This window comes from Apium graveolens, chromosome 8, assembly GCF_009905375.1.
Source record: "Apium graveolens cultivar Ventura chromosome 8, ASM990537v1, whole genome shotgun sequence".
Taxonomy (NCBI): Eukaryota; Viridiplantae; Streptophyta; class Magnoliopsida; order Apiales; family Apiaceae; genus Apium; species Apium graveolens.
In genome coordinates, this window is record NC_133654.1 from 66,612,043 (window position 1) to 66,629,768 (window position 17,726).

Genomic DNA, 17,726 nt, shown 5'->3' on the forward strand with positions numbered 1-17,726 from the left:
TTCATTTTTGACAATGATTTTTTTTTTGTGAGTTTCCTGGACATGCATTGCTCTAGATTGCCTAAATTTTATATTATATTCTTATGTGAATAACATGTGAATTGTGTTATATTTGCTTTATATTAATTGAATTTGCTTTGCATAATATGAGATCTTATTATTACTTTATTATTATTTTTTTACTCATATAATGTTAACATGATTTTATAGTTTCAAATATGTCAAATTTCACCAAACTTGAATTTGAAGCTCTTGATATCACCGGAAAGAATTATTTATCATGGATTTTAGATATCGAAATCCATTTAGCTGCACAAGGCCTTGGGGACACCATCAAAGATGGAAATCAAGAATCTGAATCAAACCGCGCAAAGGCTATGATTTTTCTTCGCCGCCATCTCCACGAAGGGCTTAAAAGTAAATACCTTACAGTGAAAAATCCACTTGAATTGTGGAAAAATTTAAAAGATAGGTATGATCATCAAAAGACTGTGATTCTTCCAAAAGCTCGTTATGATTGGATGCATTTGAGGCTACAAGATTTCAAAACCGTCAATGAATATAACTCCGCACTTTTTAAAATAAGTTCTCAATTAAAACTGTGCGGAGAGAATATTACTGATGCGGATATGTTGGAAAAAACTTACTCAACCTTTCATGCCTCAAATGTACTCCTCCAGCAACAATATCGCGAAAAAGGTTTTACAAAATATTCAGATTTGATTTCTTGTCTTCTTGTTGCTGAACAAAATAATAAGCTTTTGATGAAGAATCATGAGTCTCGCCCCACAGGATCTCGCCCATTCCCTGAAGCGAATGCGGCAATATACAATTATGGGCGTGGACGAGGTGGCGGGCGTGGACGAGGTGGTAATCGTGGACGTGGACGTAGTTTTGCTCATGGACAAGGAACCCGTGGTCGTGGATCTCAAATCCAAAATTACCCTATTTTCAAGCATGATAAATCTAATCCCAACTAGAAGTTGGAAAAAACATTGATAAAAGAAAGGAGATTATTGAAAATGAATGTTACAGATGTGGAATGAAAGGCCATTGGTCACGTACCTTCCGTACGCCAAAACACCTAGCTGATCTTTATCAAGCGTCCCTGAAGGACAAAGGCAAGAATGTTGAAGCAAATTTAGTTTTCAAAGATAATGAACATACAGACAATCTCCTAACAATGACTTATTTGGATACCGCTGATTTTTATGAGACTCCTGATGGCATCACTACCCTAGATGATAAACAAAATGCTTGATGTACTTATTTGCTTTATTTACATTCGCATGTATATGATTGTATCTCTTTATGATTATCCTTACTAATTATAAATTTATCTGTTATTGAGGCAATATGGAAATTTTACATTCTCGCATTGGGCATATAACAAAAGAGGAAGATATTTGTCTTGTAGATAGCGCAACGACCCACACTATACTTAAAAATGAAAAATATTTCACCTCTTTAAATAAATATGAAGGCAATGTATGCACAATTTCCGGGAGTATAAAATTGATCGAAGGCTCCGGAAGAGCTACTATATTACTACCCGAAGGAACAAAATTTATTATAAATGATGCGTTGTTCTCCCCAAAGTCACAAAGAAATTTATTAAGTTTCAAAGATATTCGCAGAAATGCATATCACGTTGAAACGGTGAATAAAGGGGATAAAGAATTTCTTTATATTACAAGTATCACTTCGGGTAGCAGATGTGTTATAGAAGAATTGCCAGCCTTTTCTTCCGGATTATACTATACCAATATTCGAAATATTGAGGTAAATACCATAGTAAACCAGAAGTTTACTAACAAAAATAATTTTGTTATATGGCATGATCGGCTAGGGCATCCTGGATCAATTATGATGCGAAAAATTATTGAGAATTCATATGGGCATCCATTGAAAAACCAGAAGATTTTTTAATCTAATGAATTCTCTTGTGCTGCTTGTTCTCAAGGAAAATTGATTATCAGACCCTCCTTAGCGAAAATTGGAACATAATCTCCTAAATTTTTAGAAAGAATACAGGGTGATATATGTGGGCCCATTCACCCATCATGTGTACCATTTAAATATTTTATGGTATTAATCGATGCATCAACAAGGTGGTCACATGTGTGCTTATTGTCATCTCGTAACCTGGCGTTTGCGAGACTACTTGCGCAAATAATCCGATTAAGGGCACAATTTCCGGATTATAACATTGGAACAATTCGATTGGATAATGCCGGAGAATTCACATCAAAAGGTTTTAATGAGTTTTGTGCATCAATTGGGATACGTGTTGAACATCCTGTAGCTCATGTTCATACACAAAATGGTCTTGCAGAATCATTTATTAAAAGACTCCAATTGATTGCTAGACCATTAATTATGAAAACAAACCTCCCAGTTACAGTCTGGGGACATGCCATTTTACATGCAGCAGCACTTATACGCATCAGACCTACAAGCTATCACAAATTCTCTCCCTTGCAATTGGCCTCCAGAAGAGAGTCTAATATTTCCCATCTTAGAACATTTGGGTGTGCTGTATATGTCCCAATTGCCCCACCACAACGCACAAAGATGAGTCCTCAAAGAAAATTGGGAATATATGTTGGTTATGAATCTCTCTCAATAATAAAATATCTTGAACCAATGACAGGTGATTTATTTACTGCAAGATTTGCAGACTGTCATTTTAATGAAAATGTTTTTCTAAAATTAGGGAGAGAGATTAAAATTTTCCCTAAATCAGGGGGAGAAAATAAGCAGCTGGAGAAAGAAATTACATGGAATGCACCAACATTGAACATTTTTTATCCTCGTATAAACCAATGTGAACTAGAAGTTCAAAGACTAATCCATTTACAAGGCATAGCAAATCAATTGCCTGATGTATTCAATGATATCAATAGAGTGACTAAGTAACATATACCAGCTGCAAATGCTCCTGCAAAAATTGAAGTCCCTGAAGGACAAATTATCAAGGCAAATGAGTCAAGACCTCGCATGAAGCGAGGTAGACCAATCGGTTCCAAAGATAAAAATCCTCGGAAAAGAAAATGAGCAAAATATGATGATGCCCAAATAGATGAAATAAAATCTCAAGGAGAAACCTCAAAAGAGACCCGTGACATGAATAACCAAACCCCAGAAGAGGACCAGGTACCTGAAAATGTTGAAATAGAAGAGATCTCTATAAATTATGTTGTCACGGGAAAGAAATGGAACCGAAATAACATCATCATCGACGAAAATTTTGCATATAACGTAGCGCTTGATATAATGATGGAAGACGAGGATCTTGAACAAAAATCTGTCGAAGAATGTCGACGTAGGGAAGATTGGCCAAAATGGAAAGAAGCAATTGAAAAGGAATTGAGCTCACTTAACAAGCATGAAGTTTTTGGACCTGTAGTCCGAACCCCTGAAGGGACTAAACCCGTTAGTTATAAATGGGTATTTGTGCGAAAAAGAAACGATAAAAATGAAATTGTGAGATATAAAGCACGTTTAGTTGCTCAAGGATTTTCACAAAGACCAGGCATAGATTATGAGGAAACATATTCCCCTGTAATGGATGCTACAATTTTTCGTTATCTTATTAGCCTGACAGTTATTGAAAAATTAGAAATGCGATTAATGGATGTTGTGACAGCATACTTGTATGGTTCCCTTGAGAAAGATATTTATATGAGGATTCCTGAAGGATTTCGAATGCCTGAAGCATCTAAATTATACTCTCGTGATCTTTATTCTATTAAGTTACAAAGATCCATATATGGATTAAAGCAATCTGGTCGAATGTGGTATAAGAGGTTAAGCGAATATTTACTAAGGGAAAATTATAATAATGACCCTATTTGTTCATGTATTTTTATAAAGAAAACATAATCTTCATTTTCTATAGTGGCTGTGTATGTTGATGATTTGAATATCATCAGAACTCCTGAAGAGCTCCAGAAAATAGTTGATTACTTTAAAGCAAAATTTGAAATGAAAGATCTTGGGAGAACAAATCTTTGCCTTGGATTACAAATTGAACATCTTCCAAATGGAAATTTTGTGTATCAATCATCATACACAGAAAAGATCTTGAAACGGTTTTACATGGACAAATCACATCCATTTAACTCTCCAATGGTTGTTCGATCACTTGATAAGAAAAAGGACGTGTTCCGACCAAATGAGGAAAATGAAGAGATACTCGGTCCTGAAGTACCCTATCTCAGTGCTATAGGCGCACTTATGTATCTTGCTAATAATACACGACCCGATATAGCATTTTCTGTGAATCTATTAGCAAGACACAGTAACGCCCCAACTCGGAGGCATTGGTATGGTGTTAAACATATTTTTTGGTACCTTCGAGGCACAACTGATATGGGTTTATTTTATTCTAATAAATCCAAAGCAGTGCTAACGGGTTATGCAGATGCATGATATTTATCTGATCCAGATAAAGCTCGATCACAGACAGGTTATTTGTTCACTTATGGGGATACAGCCATCTCATGGCGATCTGTATAACAATCTCTAGTTGTTACCTCTTCTAATCATGCAGAGATTCTTGCAATCCATGAAGCTAGTCGAGAATGTGTCTGGTTGACATCAATATGTCAGCACATTCGGGAGTCATGTGGCATGCATCATGACATGACACCAACATTAATGTTTGAAGATAATACAGCATGCATCGAGCAGCTAAAGAAAGGTTATATCAAAGGCGATAATACTAAACATATCTCTCCCAAGTTTTTCTTCACACATGACCTTCAAGAAAATGGAGAAATTGAAGTCCAACAGATACGCTCAAGAGACAACCTTGCAGATCTATTTACGAAGTCGCTACCCCCGTCAGTTTTTTTGAAAGCTTGGTACATAAGATTGGCATGCGTCGACTTAAGTACTTGAAATAAACTTTTCAAAATCGATGTACTCTTTTTCCTTTACTAGGATTTTTTTCCCAATGAGTTTTTTCCTATAAAGGTTTTAACGAGGCACGATTATTGAAAATTGGACATTCAAGGGGGAGTATTAGAATATGGATGTCTCTAGAATACTCTAGAACAACCTCTTGACTTTTAAAAGTCATAACTCTTGACTTTTGGCTTTTCAAGTTCATGTATTTGGCCTTTGGATTTCTCTACATATGTTCATGTATTTGGCCTTTGGATTTCTCTACCTATGTTCTAGTGAGCCTATAAATAGGATTCAAGTCTCATCTTGTAAGATACACACTTGAATGAATACAATATTCTCTTCTTAATCTCTCTCTTTCTCACATATCTATTATATAGTTATCATAATATATTTCTAACATAATTTTTATGGGATTAATTATCCTCAGATTATTATCCCGAGATTATAATTCCATGAAACAAACATGGCTTCTTGGGGGGTTTGAGCAATGAAAACGAATGCGCCGCGGCTTCCCCGACGATATAACTTAAAGCGTAGATTTGAGGCATTTGAACCATACTCCGATGCAACCAAGGAGAAGAAATCTTTTTTAGATTACATAGAAGAAGACGTATGTTAATTCCTTAGGGTTATATGATGTGTGTGTTGTATAGTTCATTTGTTATATTAATATATTTGTGTGTATTGTACAATTGATCATTTTTTATTTATTTTATATTCTGTATAATATATGCGTACTATGTGTGTGTTATATAATCGTTTGTTATATTGCATTGTAGATGTTTGACCTTCCAAACAAAACTACTTATTTATCGCTCGTCCAAAGTTTGAGATTATGTTTGTTAGGATCAAACCTCACCATAAACGACGTCACACCTCTGAATCTGATCACGATGCTCACATCTATCAACAAGAGTCTCTCTCAACTCATTCAAACATACGTATTCCTTCTTAGCAATGGCTTTACTATCATTTTGTTTGTGTTGCTTTTCTATATGTGTATGATTCATATATTATAATGTCTGATCACTGTAGGACTTTGCATTGGATTCTCGATACAGTTTTGCCCTTTATCTCTCCCAGTTGTCTCTTGTCACCTATTACCGCAAAGTGGTCCGTCTCTAACTCTCTATTTGGAATATAATTTTAATAAGTACCCCGCGCCCCCATCCAGCACAAACACAGAAAATCCCATTAATTTTATTATCTAAACAGTCGATTTAAATTGCACATACAGTTGAAACTAACTGTTGCAAAGCATGACATTGAGTCGCTGAAAGTCCTCAAGCTAGTGAAACTTGTTGGCAAGGTTCCTACTTACCAAATTACTTTTGAAGCTCCCTTGCTTGCTGAGACGGAGGGGAAGTGTGTTGAAACCTTCGAAACAGAAATATGCATGCCGAGCCTCTCCCCGACTATAGTAATAGAGTTAAAGTCAGATGCCCGAGTGATTTCAGGTAATTCCAGGTAGTTCCTGTCTTCCTCATTTGAGTTCTGTATGGACGTAGAAACTCTTCATCTGTGAAGTGGCAATAAATAAATTAGAAGATTATATTAAAATAGGGATTTGGGGGTCCATGTGGATATTTGTGGATTTCGGTTAACCTATGTTACAAAAACGATGTTACGGTGTTTTTTATTGTTACCCCTTTCCCTGCTCAACTCTATTTATGATGAGTTGAACTAAGTTATATATTGCAAACAGTGTACATATAAATGACAGGCTCAAGGTAGAGAACTTCATTTATAGAGTCATAGAGGTATTTAATAAAATATCAAGGAATTTGGTTAGAATGGAAAGAAATATCTAATAGTATTGAAATAACATACTGATGTAAACTGGATATTTGACTCTTAGGAATTTAAGTCCTTGCATAGATGTGTATTTGTGCTAGTTATTTGCTCAATGAGGAAAACAATGTTGCCCTTTAGAGTCATGTGATCAAGCTACCAATAGATTTGCTATGAAAGATTAATATTTAATAGTTAAGGTGTACAACCCTGGCTACTTCTTTTTTTTTGAAATCCAACCTGGGCCTCAAGATGGAAACCCTTACATTTTATCATTCAACTTATATAGGTTGTATTCTTCTAATGTTATCTGTTCTATCCAGGAAAGCTGTATCTGGCTAGGTCAAATGGTAGCTTATTATGAAGTATCCAAAATCCAAATTGATAAGCATTGATGTTTCTACTTCCGCTATCCCCGGTCACTTTGTTTCACTACACCAGAAACTGAATCAGACAACACCACTTACACAATGGTTGATCAAAAAACTGTTGTCCCAAATCATCAGACAACGGTGAATGATTCGTTGATTGAAAAGTATTGTGCGACTTCCCTTCACACAATGGTGATTCAACTTTTTCCAAAGTGTTGTCTACATGGTACCAGTGTGCTCCAATGAGACAATGGTTATAGTTCAGCTTATTGTATGACTTCTCTTAGACAAGTGGTTTTTAGATCAAAATAAACCATTGTGCTAACTTTGAATTTAGACAACTAATTGTCATGAGTGTTGTGCAAGTTAGACAACGGTGGCTCAGAACACATGTGCTCATGTATTTTAGACAATGGTGCTGAAAAACCATTGTTAGAAGCAAATCATGTAGACAATTGTTTATCACCTCTGTTGAGTAAATGAGTGTCACACAATAGTGTATTACATGTTGTCTAAATCACCTCAATTAGAATATAGGTGACAACAGTTTTCTTGTAAAACCATTGTCTGATTACCTGAGAGTTTTTTTTAAAAAAACCTGAAGCATACAACAATCCTTAGGAAAAAATCAAACCAATCCTTAAAGAACATTTTCAAAGCAAATCTTGCAACAAATTATTGTTGAATTTATGTCTCAATTTAAACTAATTACGTTTCTTTTTAAATTATTTTTACTATAAATTTTATTCATATAAAACTAAAAAAGTTACAATTTCTTTATCGTTGGATTATTAATAGACTATTTTGAGCCGTTGATTTATAAAAAAATTAAAATTTTCGTTTCCCCTCTATTTTATTTGGATTCCCTCCTGAATTTTTAAAAATATAAGACAACAGTTTTAAAATTAAAACATTATACGAAAGTGTACAATCAAGCCTCTTTTTGGGAAACCATTGTGTCATGACATCAACCTTTTTGACAAAATATAAGACAACGGTTTGGGCGAAAATCTATTGTAAGAACCTGTACAAACAAGCCTTTTTCGTCCAAACCATTGTCTATTGACATCAAATTTCTTGACAATCCCAAAGACTTGAATGAGACTTGAATCATTACTGTACGCTTTCAAAATGTGCTACAAGAGAAGTGATTGGCATGTAAAAACTCATATTATCAAACACATGTTTAAATATCACTAAGGTTATATGAAATAAATAACTTATATTTTTTCATTATAATATGTTGTATCATAATCATATACGTATGTAGATCCCGTCATTACTTTCGAAATATACTCGATAACTATACATATGAAAGATTCGGGACTTCTTAAGTTTACAATATTACATAGAGACACCGTATGAGTAAAGAAAAGTGAAACGAGCCATTTAATGTCGATCCATTTGAATATTTCATTTTTTATTAATTTAATTCGATATAGGGGTTTAAAATTTGGAAGAATGATTTTATAAATATAAGACAACCGTTTCAAAATTAAACCATTGTACGAAAGTGTACAAACAAGCATTTTTTCAGGAAATCACTGTGTCATGACATCAACCTTTTTGACAAAATATAAGACAAAGGTTTGGACAAAAATCCATTGTAAGAACCTGTACAAACAAGTCTTTTTCGTTCAAACCATTGTCTATTGACATCAAATTTCTTGACAATTCCAAAGACTTGAATGGGCCTTGAATCGATACCGTACGCTTTCAAAATGTACTACAAGAGAAGTGATTGGCATGTAAAAACTCACATTATGAAACACATGTTTAAATATCACTAAGATTATACGAAATAAATAACTTATATTTTTTCGTTATAATATGTTGTATCGTAATCATATACGTTCATAAATCCCGTCATTACATTCGAAATATAGTCGATAACTATAAATATGAAAGATTCGGGACTTGTTAAGTTTACAATATTACATAGAGACACCGTATGAGTAAAGAAAAGTGAAACGAGCCATTTAATGTCGATCGATTTGAATATTTCATTTTTTCTTAATTTAATTTGATATAGGTGTTTAAAATTTGGAAGAATGATTTTCTAAAATATAAGACAACCGTTTTAAAATTAAACCTTTGTACGAAAGTGTACAAACAAGCCTTTTTTCAAGAAACCATTGTGTCATGACCTCAACCTTTTTGACAAAATATAAGACAACGGTTTGGACGAAAATCTATTGTAAGAACTTGTACAAACAAGCCTTTTTCGTCCAAACCATTGTCTATTGACATCAAATTTCTTGACAATCCCAAAGACTTGAATGAGACTTGAATCATTACTGTACGCTTTCAAAATGTGCTACAGGAGAAGTGATTGGCATGTAAAAACTCACATAATCAAACACATGTTTAAATATCACTAAGGTTATATGAAATAGATAACTTATATTTTTTCATTATAATATGTTGTATCATAATCATATACGTACGTAGATCCTGTCATTACTTTCGAAATATACTCGATAACTATACATATGAAAGATTCGGGACTTGTTAAGTTTACAATATTACATAGAGACACCGTATGAGTAAAGAAAACTGAAACGAGCCATTTAATGTCGATCCATTTGAATATTTCATTTTTTCTTAATTTAATTTGATATAGGTGTTTAAAATTTGGAAGAATGATTTTCTAAAATATAAGACAACCGTTTTAAAATTAAACCATTGTACGAAAGTGTACAAACAAGCCTTTTTTCAGGAAACCATTGTGTCATGACATCAACCTTTTTGAAAAAATATAAGACAACGGTTTGGGCGAAAATCTATTGTAAGAACCTGTACAAACAAGCCTTTTTCGTCCAAACCATTGTCTATTGACATCAAATTTCTTGACAATCCCAAAGACTTGAATGGGACTTGAATCATTACTGTACGCTTTCAAAATGTGCTACAAGAGAAGTGATTGGCATGTAAAAACTCACATTATCAAACACATGTTTAAATATCACTAAGGTTATATGAAATAAATAACTTATTATTTGAAATTCATCTTGTATGTCAAGATTAGAAAAATCCAGTAAAAGTACGACTCCCGACAACGAGACTCGTTCCCGATTTACATGATTGATTTTTAAAATGATTTTTTCGACGATACAACCGTACGAATGTTAAAATATATCAATTTTAGCGATAGGAAAAATTATTAACAAATTTGAAATCCATCTTGCTTGTCAGGATTAGAAAAATCCAGGAAAAGTACCCCTCCTAACAACAAGACTGTTTACAAGATTAATTTTTAAAATGATTTTTCTGACGATCCAACCGTACGGATGTTAAGATATATCAATTTTAGTCATTTGAAAAAATTATTAACAAACTTGAAATTCATCTTGCACGTCAGGATTAGAAAAATCCAGTAAAAGTACCACCCCCGACAACGAGACTCGTTCCCGATTTACAAGATTAATTTTTAAAATGATTTTTTCGACGATCCAATCGTACGGATGCTAAGATATATCAATTTTAGCCATAGGAAAAAATTATTAACAAATTTGAAATCCATCTTACTTGTCAGGATTAGAAAAATCCAGGAAAATACCCCTCCTAACAACGAGACTGTTTACAAGATTAATTTTTAAAATGATTTTTTCGACGATCCAACCGTACGGATGTTAAGATATATAAATTTTATTCATATGAAAAAATTATTAACAAATTTGAAATTCATCTTGCAAGTCAGGATTAGAAAAATCCAGTAAAAGTACGACTCCCGACAACGAGACTCGTTCCCGATTTACAAGATTCATTTTTAAAATGAATTTTTCGACGATCCAACCGTACGGATGTTAAGATATGTCAATTTTAGTCATATGAAAAAATTATTAACAAATTTGAAATTTATCTAGCATGTCAGGATTAGAAAAATCTAGTAAAAGTACCCATCCGCAACAAGATTCGTTTCCGATTTAAAAGATTAATTTTGAAAATGATTTTATCGATAAGTATAATACGATAAATATATAATACGATAAATATAATTATTTAAAAATATTTATAAATTAAAAAAATTATTAAATTATTTTCTCATTATCACCCAATTTTTCCATTCCCTCCGATGAAATTTGTTTTCCCCCTTCCTCCAAATTTCATTTCCCCCCTTATCTCCCCTTTTTTTCCTTTAATTAATTTTTTGTGTGATCCCCCAATTTCCCTTTCCCTTTCCTATCTTATCTCTGACCGCCTTCGTCTCCCTCATTGTTCCTCTATCGCTCTTCTATCTCCGGTTTTTTACCTTTTTTTTTCAAAATCACATCGATTAAGCCCAGCCCATTCCCCACTCTCACCAACCTGACCCGAAAGCCCCTCTCAGTCTCCTGCATTTCACCCCAACTCGAAACCCTCGACACCGCCGCAATCGCCGTCATTGGAACCAGCTCCGTCGCCGCCATCGCCGTCATTGGAACCAGCCCCGAGTTTGAGAGCCGTGGTTAGAATTTTGGGGATTTTGTTAGGGTTTTGTGATTTGGAGGAGTGGAAGGATGTTAAATAAGGGTTCAAGATGCTCATTAAATTCTTCATTGATAGATGTCCCAAGGTATTTATATATTCACAATTCATAATTTTTATTTATTCAATTTGCTCTGTTAAGCTCAAATGAAATGAAATATGGTATCATGATTGATATTTTTTAGCTTTAATACTAATGTCTTTTGTGTTTGTTAGGAAATTGTAGTTTTTTTAGTTGCATTTAGTTTAATTTGTTATAAATATTAGCTGTGGAGGACTGGGGGTGCAGATATGAAGATGTTGAGAAAGGCTTGACAGTTCTGCTAGAGTGGGGAAGTCCATGGGACAAGAGAATGTTATGGGAAGGATGGATTGCTTGGGCTAGAGTTTTGTTGATGAAGGCCAAGAAGAAATCTTGGCCACAAACTTCTTGGTGTATACTCAATTTGGGCCTTGTCAGGTAAAAGCCTGTAACTTCTCCTATTAAATTATTGTAATTCTAATAATCTAAGAGATGCAAGCTTTAATATAAGCCAGTCTGCAAGAATATTATAAACTATTGTGAACTTATAACTTAGTATGTTTGCATATTTTGATTATGTGTTTCCTTGTTCCGAATTCTGATACATTGTGTTTAGCTTCTTTGAATTGAAAACATATGATCGTCGTTGCGTCGGTCTTAAATTTGATCTCTCTCTCTCTAGGTAAAACTTGGTTGGTCTATTTTAATGGCGGAAATGTGCTGGTAGAGTTGTGTTGAATTAAAACAGAAACTGGGATACGTGCTGCGAGTTAAGTTCTTTTTTTTCTGTTAAATGATATTTGAGTCGTGAATAGTATAAAAGGAGCATGCACTGATTGTATTTATATGCTGGTTATTTTTTTATGTTGTAGGTTCGTAAATGTGCTCAAGATTGTGTTGTGAATGTTGAAAATAATGGGTGATTTATCAGCGGCAAAATCAACAAATTTATTGCATTGTGTGCTTGCCACTAACCATCAGTTTTGACATTCAAGTTTGGTTATAGGTATAGCAGAACACATATAATATTAATCTATATTCCTCTGAATAGTACCACAATTTAGTTGGTAATCATCTTACACATACTTATGTCAAGCCATGTGCTGTGTGTGTGCTCACAACCACTGCTAAAAAAAAGGGACTGGGGAACCTAAATAATTCATGTAATCTGCTGTGGAATTGTGCGTACTGATTCCATGAAGAACACCAGCTGCAACACAGAACTTCCATCCTGATCTGCTACTAGGAGAATGAAGGTTTGGGAGGGTGTACAAAGGAGAGATAACACGCACCAATAAAGTAATTATTTTGTTTCTTCTTCTTCCATCTGTGCACCAGATTTTTTCAATCTTAACTCTGCTTTTGGTTGTGTTCTTTAGGTTGTCGCAATGAAGCAACTTGACATAAATGGATATCAAGGAAATCGAGAGTTCCTAGCAGAGATTTTGACACTTAGTATTGTTCACCATCCAAACCTTGTCAATCTTTTGGGATATTGTGCTGATGGCCAACAAAGAATCTTAGTCTACGAATACATGCCAAATGGTTCCTTAGAAAATCACCTTGTAGGTAAGATTCTGAACTTGGATTGCATTTATTTGAATTGCGTCTCTATTTAATAAGCACTGATCCATTCTGTAATCTTCATTCTGTATTGAACAAGTTCTTAGACTCGTAGATTATCAATTCATCCTTATTATATATTTACATGATTTGTTACACAAATTTATGTTTTTTATTTATTATTTGCAGAGTTCAGCATTGCAGCTATACAATGGTTATAAAGCATCTGAATTGAAATATTCAGATGGTTAGAGAATGGAAGTAATGGTCAAGACTTAAAGTTCCCCTTGCTAAGAGAGCTGATAAAATCAAAGGTGGGCAATAGCTAAGGACTAGCCAAGGTGACAGAGCCCCATATAAATCAGTTTTATATAACGAGAAGTGGAAAGCTGCTTCTGAAGTTAGTAAAATTCTATTTATTGATGAAGCTTATTATGGAGCCAGTTTAATGCATTTTAAAAAACCGGACCTAATTGGCGTGAAAGTGAATTTTACTGGTAACTACCAACTTGTTGGTGAATTTTAATAAAACTTTGTTATACTTGTAATTCTTGTAGAGAACCTTTGTATTGTTAATTTAATTTCAATTGTGAAATAACAGTTGGATTACCATAATATAATTTTATTTTAAATTAGTTTATTTTAAATAATGAGATTAATTTTCTAAACAGTTGTGTGAATGCCTCTTAAAAAATGATGGAAACCGTTGTATGTCTCACTGCACATATTTTTTTTAAAAAACTGTTGTCTTTTGATATTCTTTGCAATGGTCTAAATCTTGTACACCATTATCTTTTAAACAAAAAACGTTCTATGACAATGGTTTTAATTAGTTTAAATCTACCTTTCAGACAACAGTGCAAAATTGTTGTGTGTTTGTAAATTTCTTGTAGTATAGCTAAAACACAATACCCAAAAAATAAAAAACCGTTACCTAAAGTATCTCATACATTTGTTTCTTAATAGAAACCATTGTGTAACTAGATGAAATAAATACATAAACTGTTGTAGGAGTCAATTCTCATAACACTATTTTTAACTATTGTGCCTGTAAATTGTTACAACGGCTAAAAAACTGTTGTTTGTAGAATATTATAAAGGGTCATATGCGTTGTGTGAATAAAAAGAGACAAAGGCTTTATATTCAGTTGTGTGATGTATTTGTTACAATGGTGCGTAACCATTGTATGAGTGCCAAACACACCGCCCCTGGATAGACAACGAAAAATTCATCTTTTAGACAACGGTGGAAAATCATTGTCTGATTCAATATTTCTTGTAGTGTTTCAACGTAAATGTTGATGTAAATGCCTTGTTTCATGCCGAACATCTCATGTCAACGAAGTAGTATATTGTATATAGATGCCTTCTTTCATCACTTAACAATACGCATCAGCAAAGCAGTTCTAGCATAACCTATTTTAAATTCCAAGTAAGCAACTATGGAAATTCTTCATCTGTGAAATGTTAAATGCTTTGATTTTTTTTTTCTCTGGCAATAAATAGATTAGAAGATGCTATGGAAATCAGGAATTTTGGGGTCCATGTGAATTGTGAAATGTGAATATTTGTTGGATGTAGGTTAACCTTTGTTACAAAAACAATGTCTTGTTACTCCCTTTCCCTGCTCAACGCAGTTATTTTGTTTGTTTGTCGCAAAGTCAAGGCTGAATCTTGTTCTACATCATAGAGTATAATTTTTCTTTTTTGGGGATTTATGATTATTTCTTCGTATTTTAGTCATAATTTGAAAAAAATAAAGAATCTTGGAAGCGAGCTTGGATTAAGAAGTTTATCGAGGATATATAAGGAACCTGAATCTGATAATATTGCCATATTGATTGCTTTGAAGATATATTTATATGTGTATGCAAATGGTATCATTTTTTTTAGGCTAGGCTGAAACAACTGAAATGTTGAATGCTCTGATTTCTTTTACCGGCAGTCAAGGATTGCCTACCAAGTTCCAAAAATTAAAGAATTTTTAATCCTCTTAATGTGTATGCTTGGAGCAGAATTAGCATTATGGCTGGTTTGGGTTTCTTTAAAACTCTACCTTGACTTGCTAATAAAACTCCCAATGGGCAATATGTATTCTATTTGATGACTTGTTAACATATATCTGGATACTATGATGACATCTAAATCTCTGAGCAATATAAATTTTCACTTGCTTAAAAATCCTATTAAACTTGAAAATGATGTTCAGGCATGTGTATATTGTCACAGGTTATAAATTTGATCCCCAGTTGCATGGATGCAAGAAAGCATAAAGCAATAAACAATGAATTCTGATTAAATGGACAAAAAAAGCATAAAGCCATAAATGTGCCCTGTGCTGATCTGTTGCATTCTGATTATTGTGGAGAATCGGTTGATTGTATTTTGTTCTTTGAATTTCGGGATAGGTTTGACTTTGAAATGTTAGTTAACTCTCAGTTCAGATTTTTCTTGGAAATCCTTAACTGATACTATGTATTGCTTTATTAAGTAATTTGTATGTGTTTCTAGGATACATATCATATCTTAACAATGTATACTCACATTTTCACCGTTACTTTTCCCTCATGTATATTACAAAAAAAAATCAAACACCCAACTTTGTAATTCGCCTTGTTGAAATCGCGTATCTGATTGTTCCATCTAAGCAGGGTAAAAATTGGATATTAAATGTGTTAATTCAAAACTGTTATTCTGAGTTTGTAATATTTTGGCAGTCTGGAAGGGTAAAGAAAAGATGCATATATTTGATAGTAAATCTCATTATTTATGCTGTAAAAATGTTACGTATTTGATAGTAAATCTCATTATTACTGTTGTAAAAATGTTATGTTTTGTACCCCGTGCCTCTCTTTATTTTCAGAAAATGAACCAGGAAGGATTGGTTCAGAAAAAAAAGGGCCAATTTTTTACAAAATTGTATTGATTACAATTCTAACCAGCCCTAATTAGACCCGTCAATGGAGCGAAAATCCGATCCGACCCGAGCCGATCCGAGGTCATTTTAGTAGATATGGATCGACCTATTAAAAATCCGATCCGAGATCCGATCTGATAAGAAAATCCGATTATAAATGGAGCGGATATGGATTTAGACCGATCTGATCCGTTAATAACCCGATCCGGTTTATATATATATACATATATATATATATAGTTAGGTCACACACACTGTAGAGGGGGTGAATACAGTGTATAGTACACTCAAATCGAACTTTAAGAACTTAAGTAACAGAAAACAAACTTTATTGAAACAATAAACTCTGTTACAGTATGGAACTGTTACCTCTCAGTGATGAACAAATATCACGAGAGCTGCTAGGGTTACAATGAATAATCTTTTCTAATAATGATAACACTTATAGTGTAAACCCTATGTCTGTGTTTATATACTACACAGTTACAAGATAATCGCTAATTGATATGGAATATAATTTTGCTTCCTAAAATATATCAATCAGATATCTTTTCTTCCAAGTATTCCATTCTATACGGAATTCCTTCTTCATGCATATCTCTTCTTATGTTTATCTTGATCTTCTTTCCTTTAATCAGCTACTGTCCTTATCTGATTATCCTTCAGCACTTAAGTTCTGATATTTATCTTCTGATAACATAAGTACTGATATCCTTAAGTCCTGACTTCCAGTATAAGTACTGATCAACAGTTAAGTACTGATTTATCCTGTTCAAATAAGATCTGAAAGCTAAACATAAAACATATTAGCCATGACATTATCAAATATATCTAACAATCTCCCCCAACTTGTAAATTAACATAATATACAAGTTTAACAGATATTTGATGATGTCAAAAACATTAAGTACAAATGCATGAGAATTAGACTAGATAACTACAACTTACAGTCCTTAAAGCTTTTACCAATTTCAACTTCTGATAACAACTTCAGTCTGTATAAATATCAGTATTTAAGCAGTTGTAGATCTTCGACTTGGCTTCATCATTTTCTGATCTCTCTGATGTCAGGAGTTGTTCTGAGATAGTTCTTCAACAAACATTTCTCAGCATATCTTAGTTCATCAATCATTCTCCTTTTGACATCTTTAAGCTCTGCAGTATCTTCACCAGTTTGAAAGATTACAGCTCTGAGATCATTGATCTTTGCTTTTCTCAACTCCTGATCTAGTCTTATGACATAAGCTTTGTCAGATTCCAGATTGAATTCAAGTCCCTTAATACCAGATATGTTCTGATCTGTGCAGTATTAGGCTTCATATCAACAATATCACCATTGTGATCTCTGTACTTTGGAACATATATGCTGTCAGACTTAACAGAATAAAGCCTTTTCTGTCTCTGAATCTGTTCTTTTAAGTAGTTTGCAGCAGTCTCTGTTATTCTGTCATCCACTTGAAGTAAGAAAAGTACATGCTCCAATTCTTCAAAATACTTCAATGGAATGACATTTTGTCTTATATGATAAACCCTACCATCTATCATGAAATACAACATGATGTATTCTTTCAAGTAGGTATGGTAAACCATCTGTACAGATTCCAGTTGATTCAATCTCTCAGGAGTTGCTCCAATACCTGGTTCACTCATGGAAGTTGGATCATTGGTAGTGTTGTGTACT

The 17,726-nt window shown here is 33.6% G+C and overlaps 1 protein-coding gene across 1 annotated transcript; it reads left to right on the plus strand.

Annotated features, from left to right (window-relative positions):
- Nucleotides 1-218: 218 nt before the first annotated feature.
- LOC141679662 (uncharacterized) lies at nucleotides 219-980 on the plus strand. Its single transcript, XM_074486102.1, has one exon. The coding sequence runs from the start codon at nucleotides 219-221 to the stop codon at nucleotides 978-980; it is 762 nt and encodes a 253-aa protein (XP_074342203.1).
- Nucleotides 981-17,726: the final 16,746 nt, after the last annotated feature.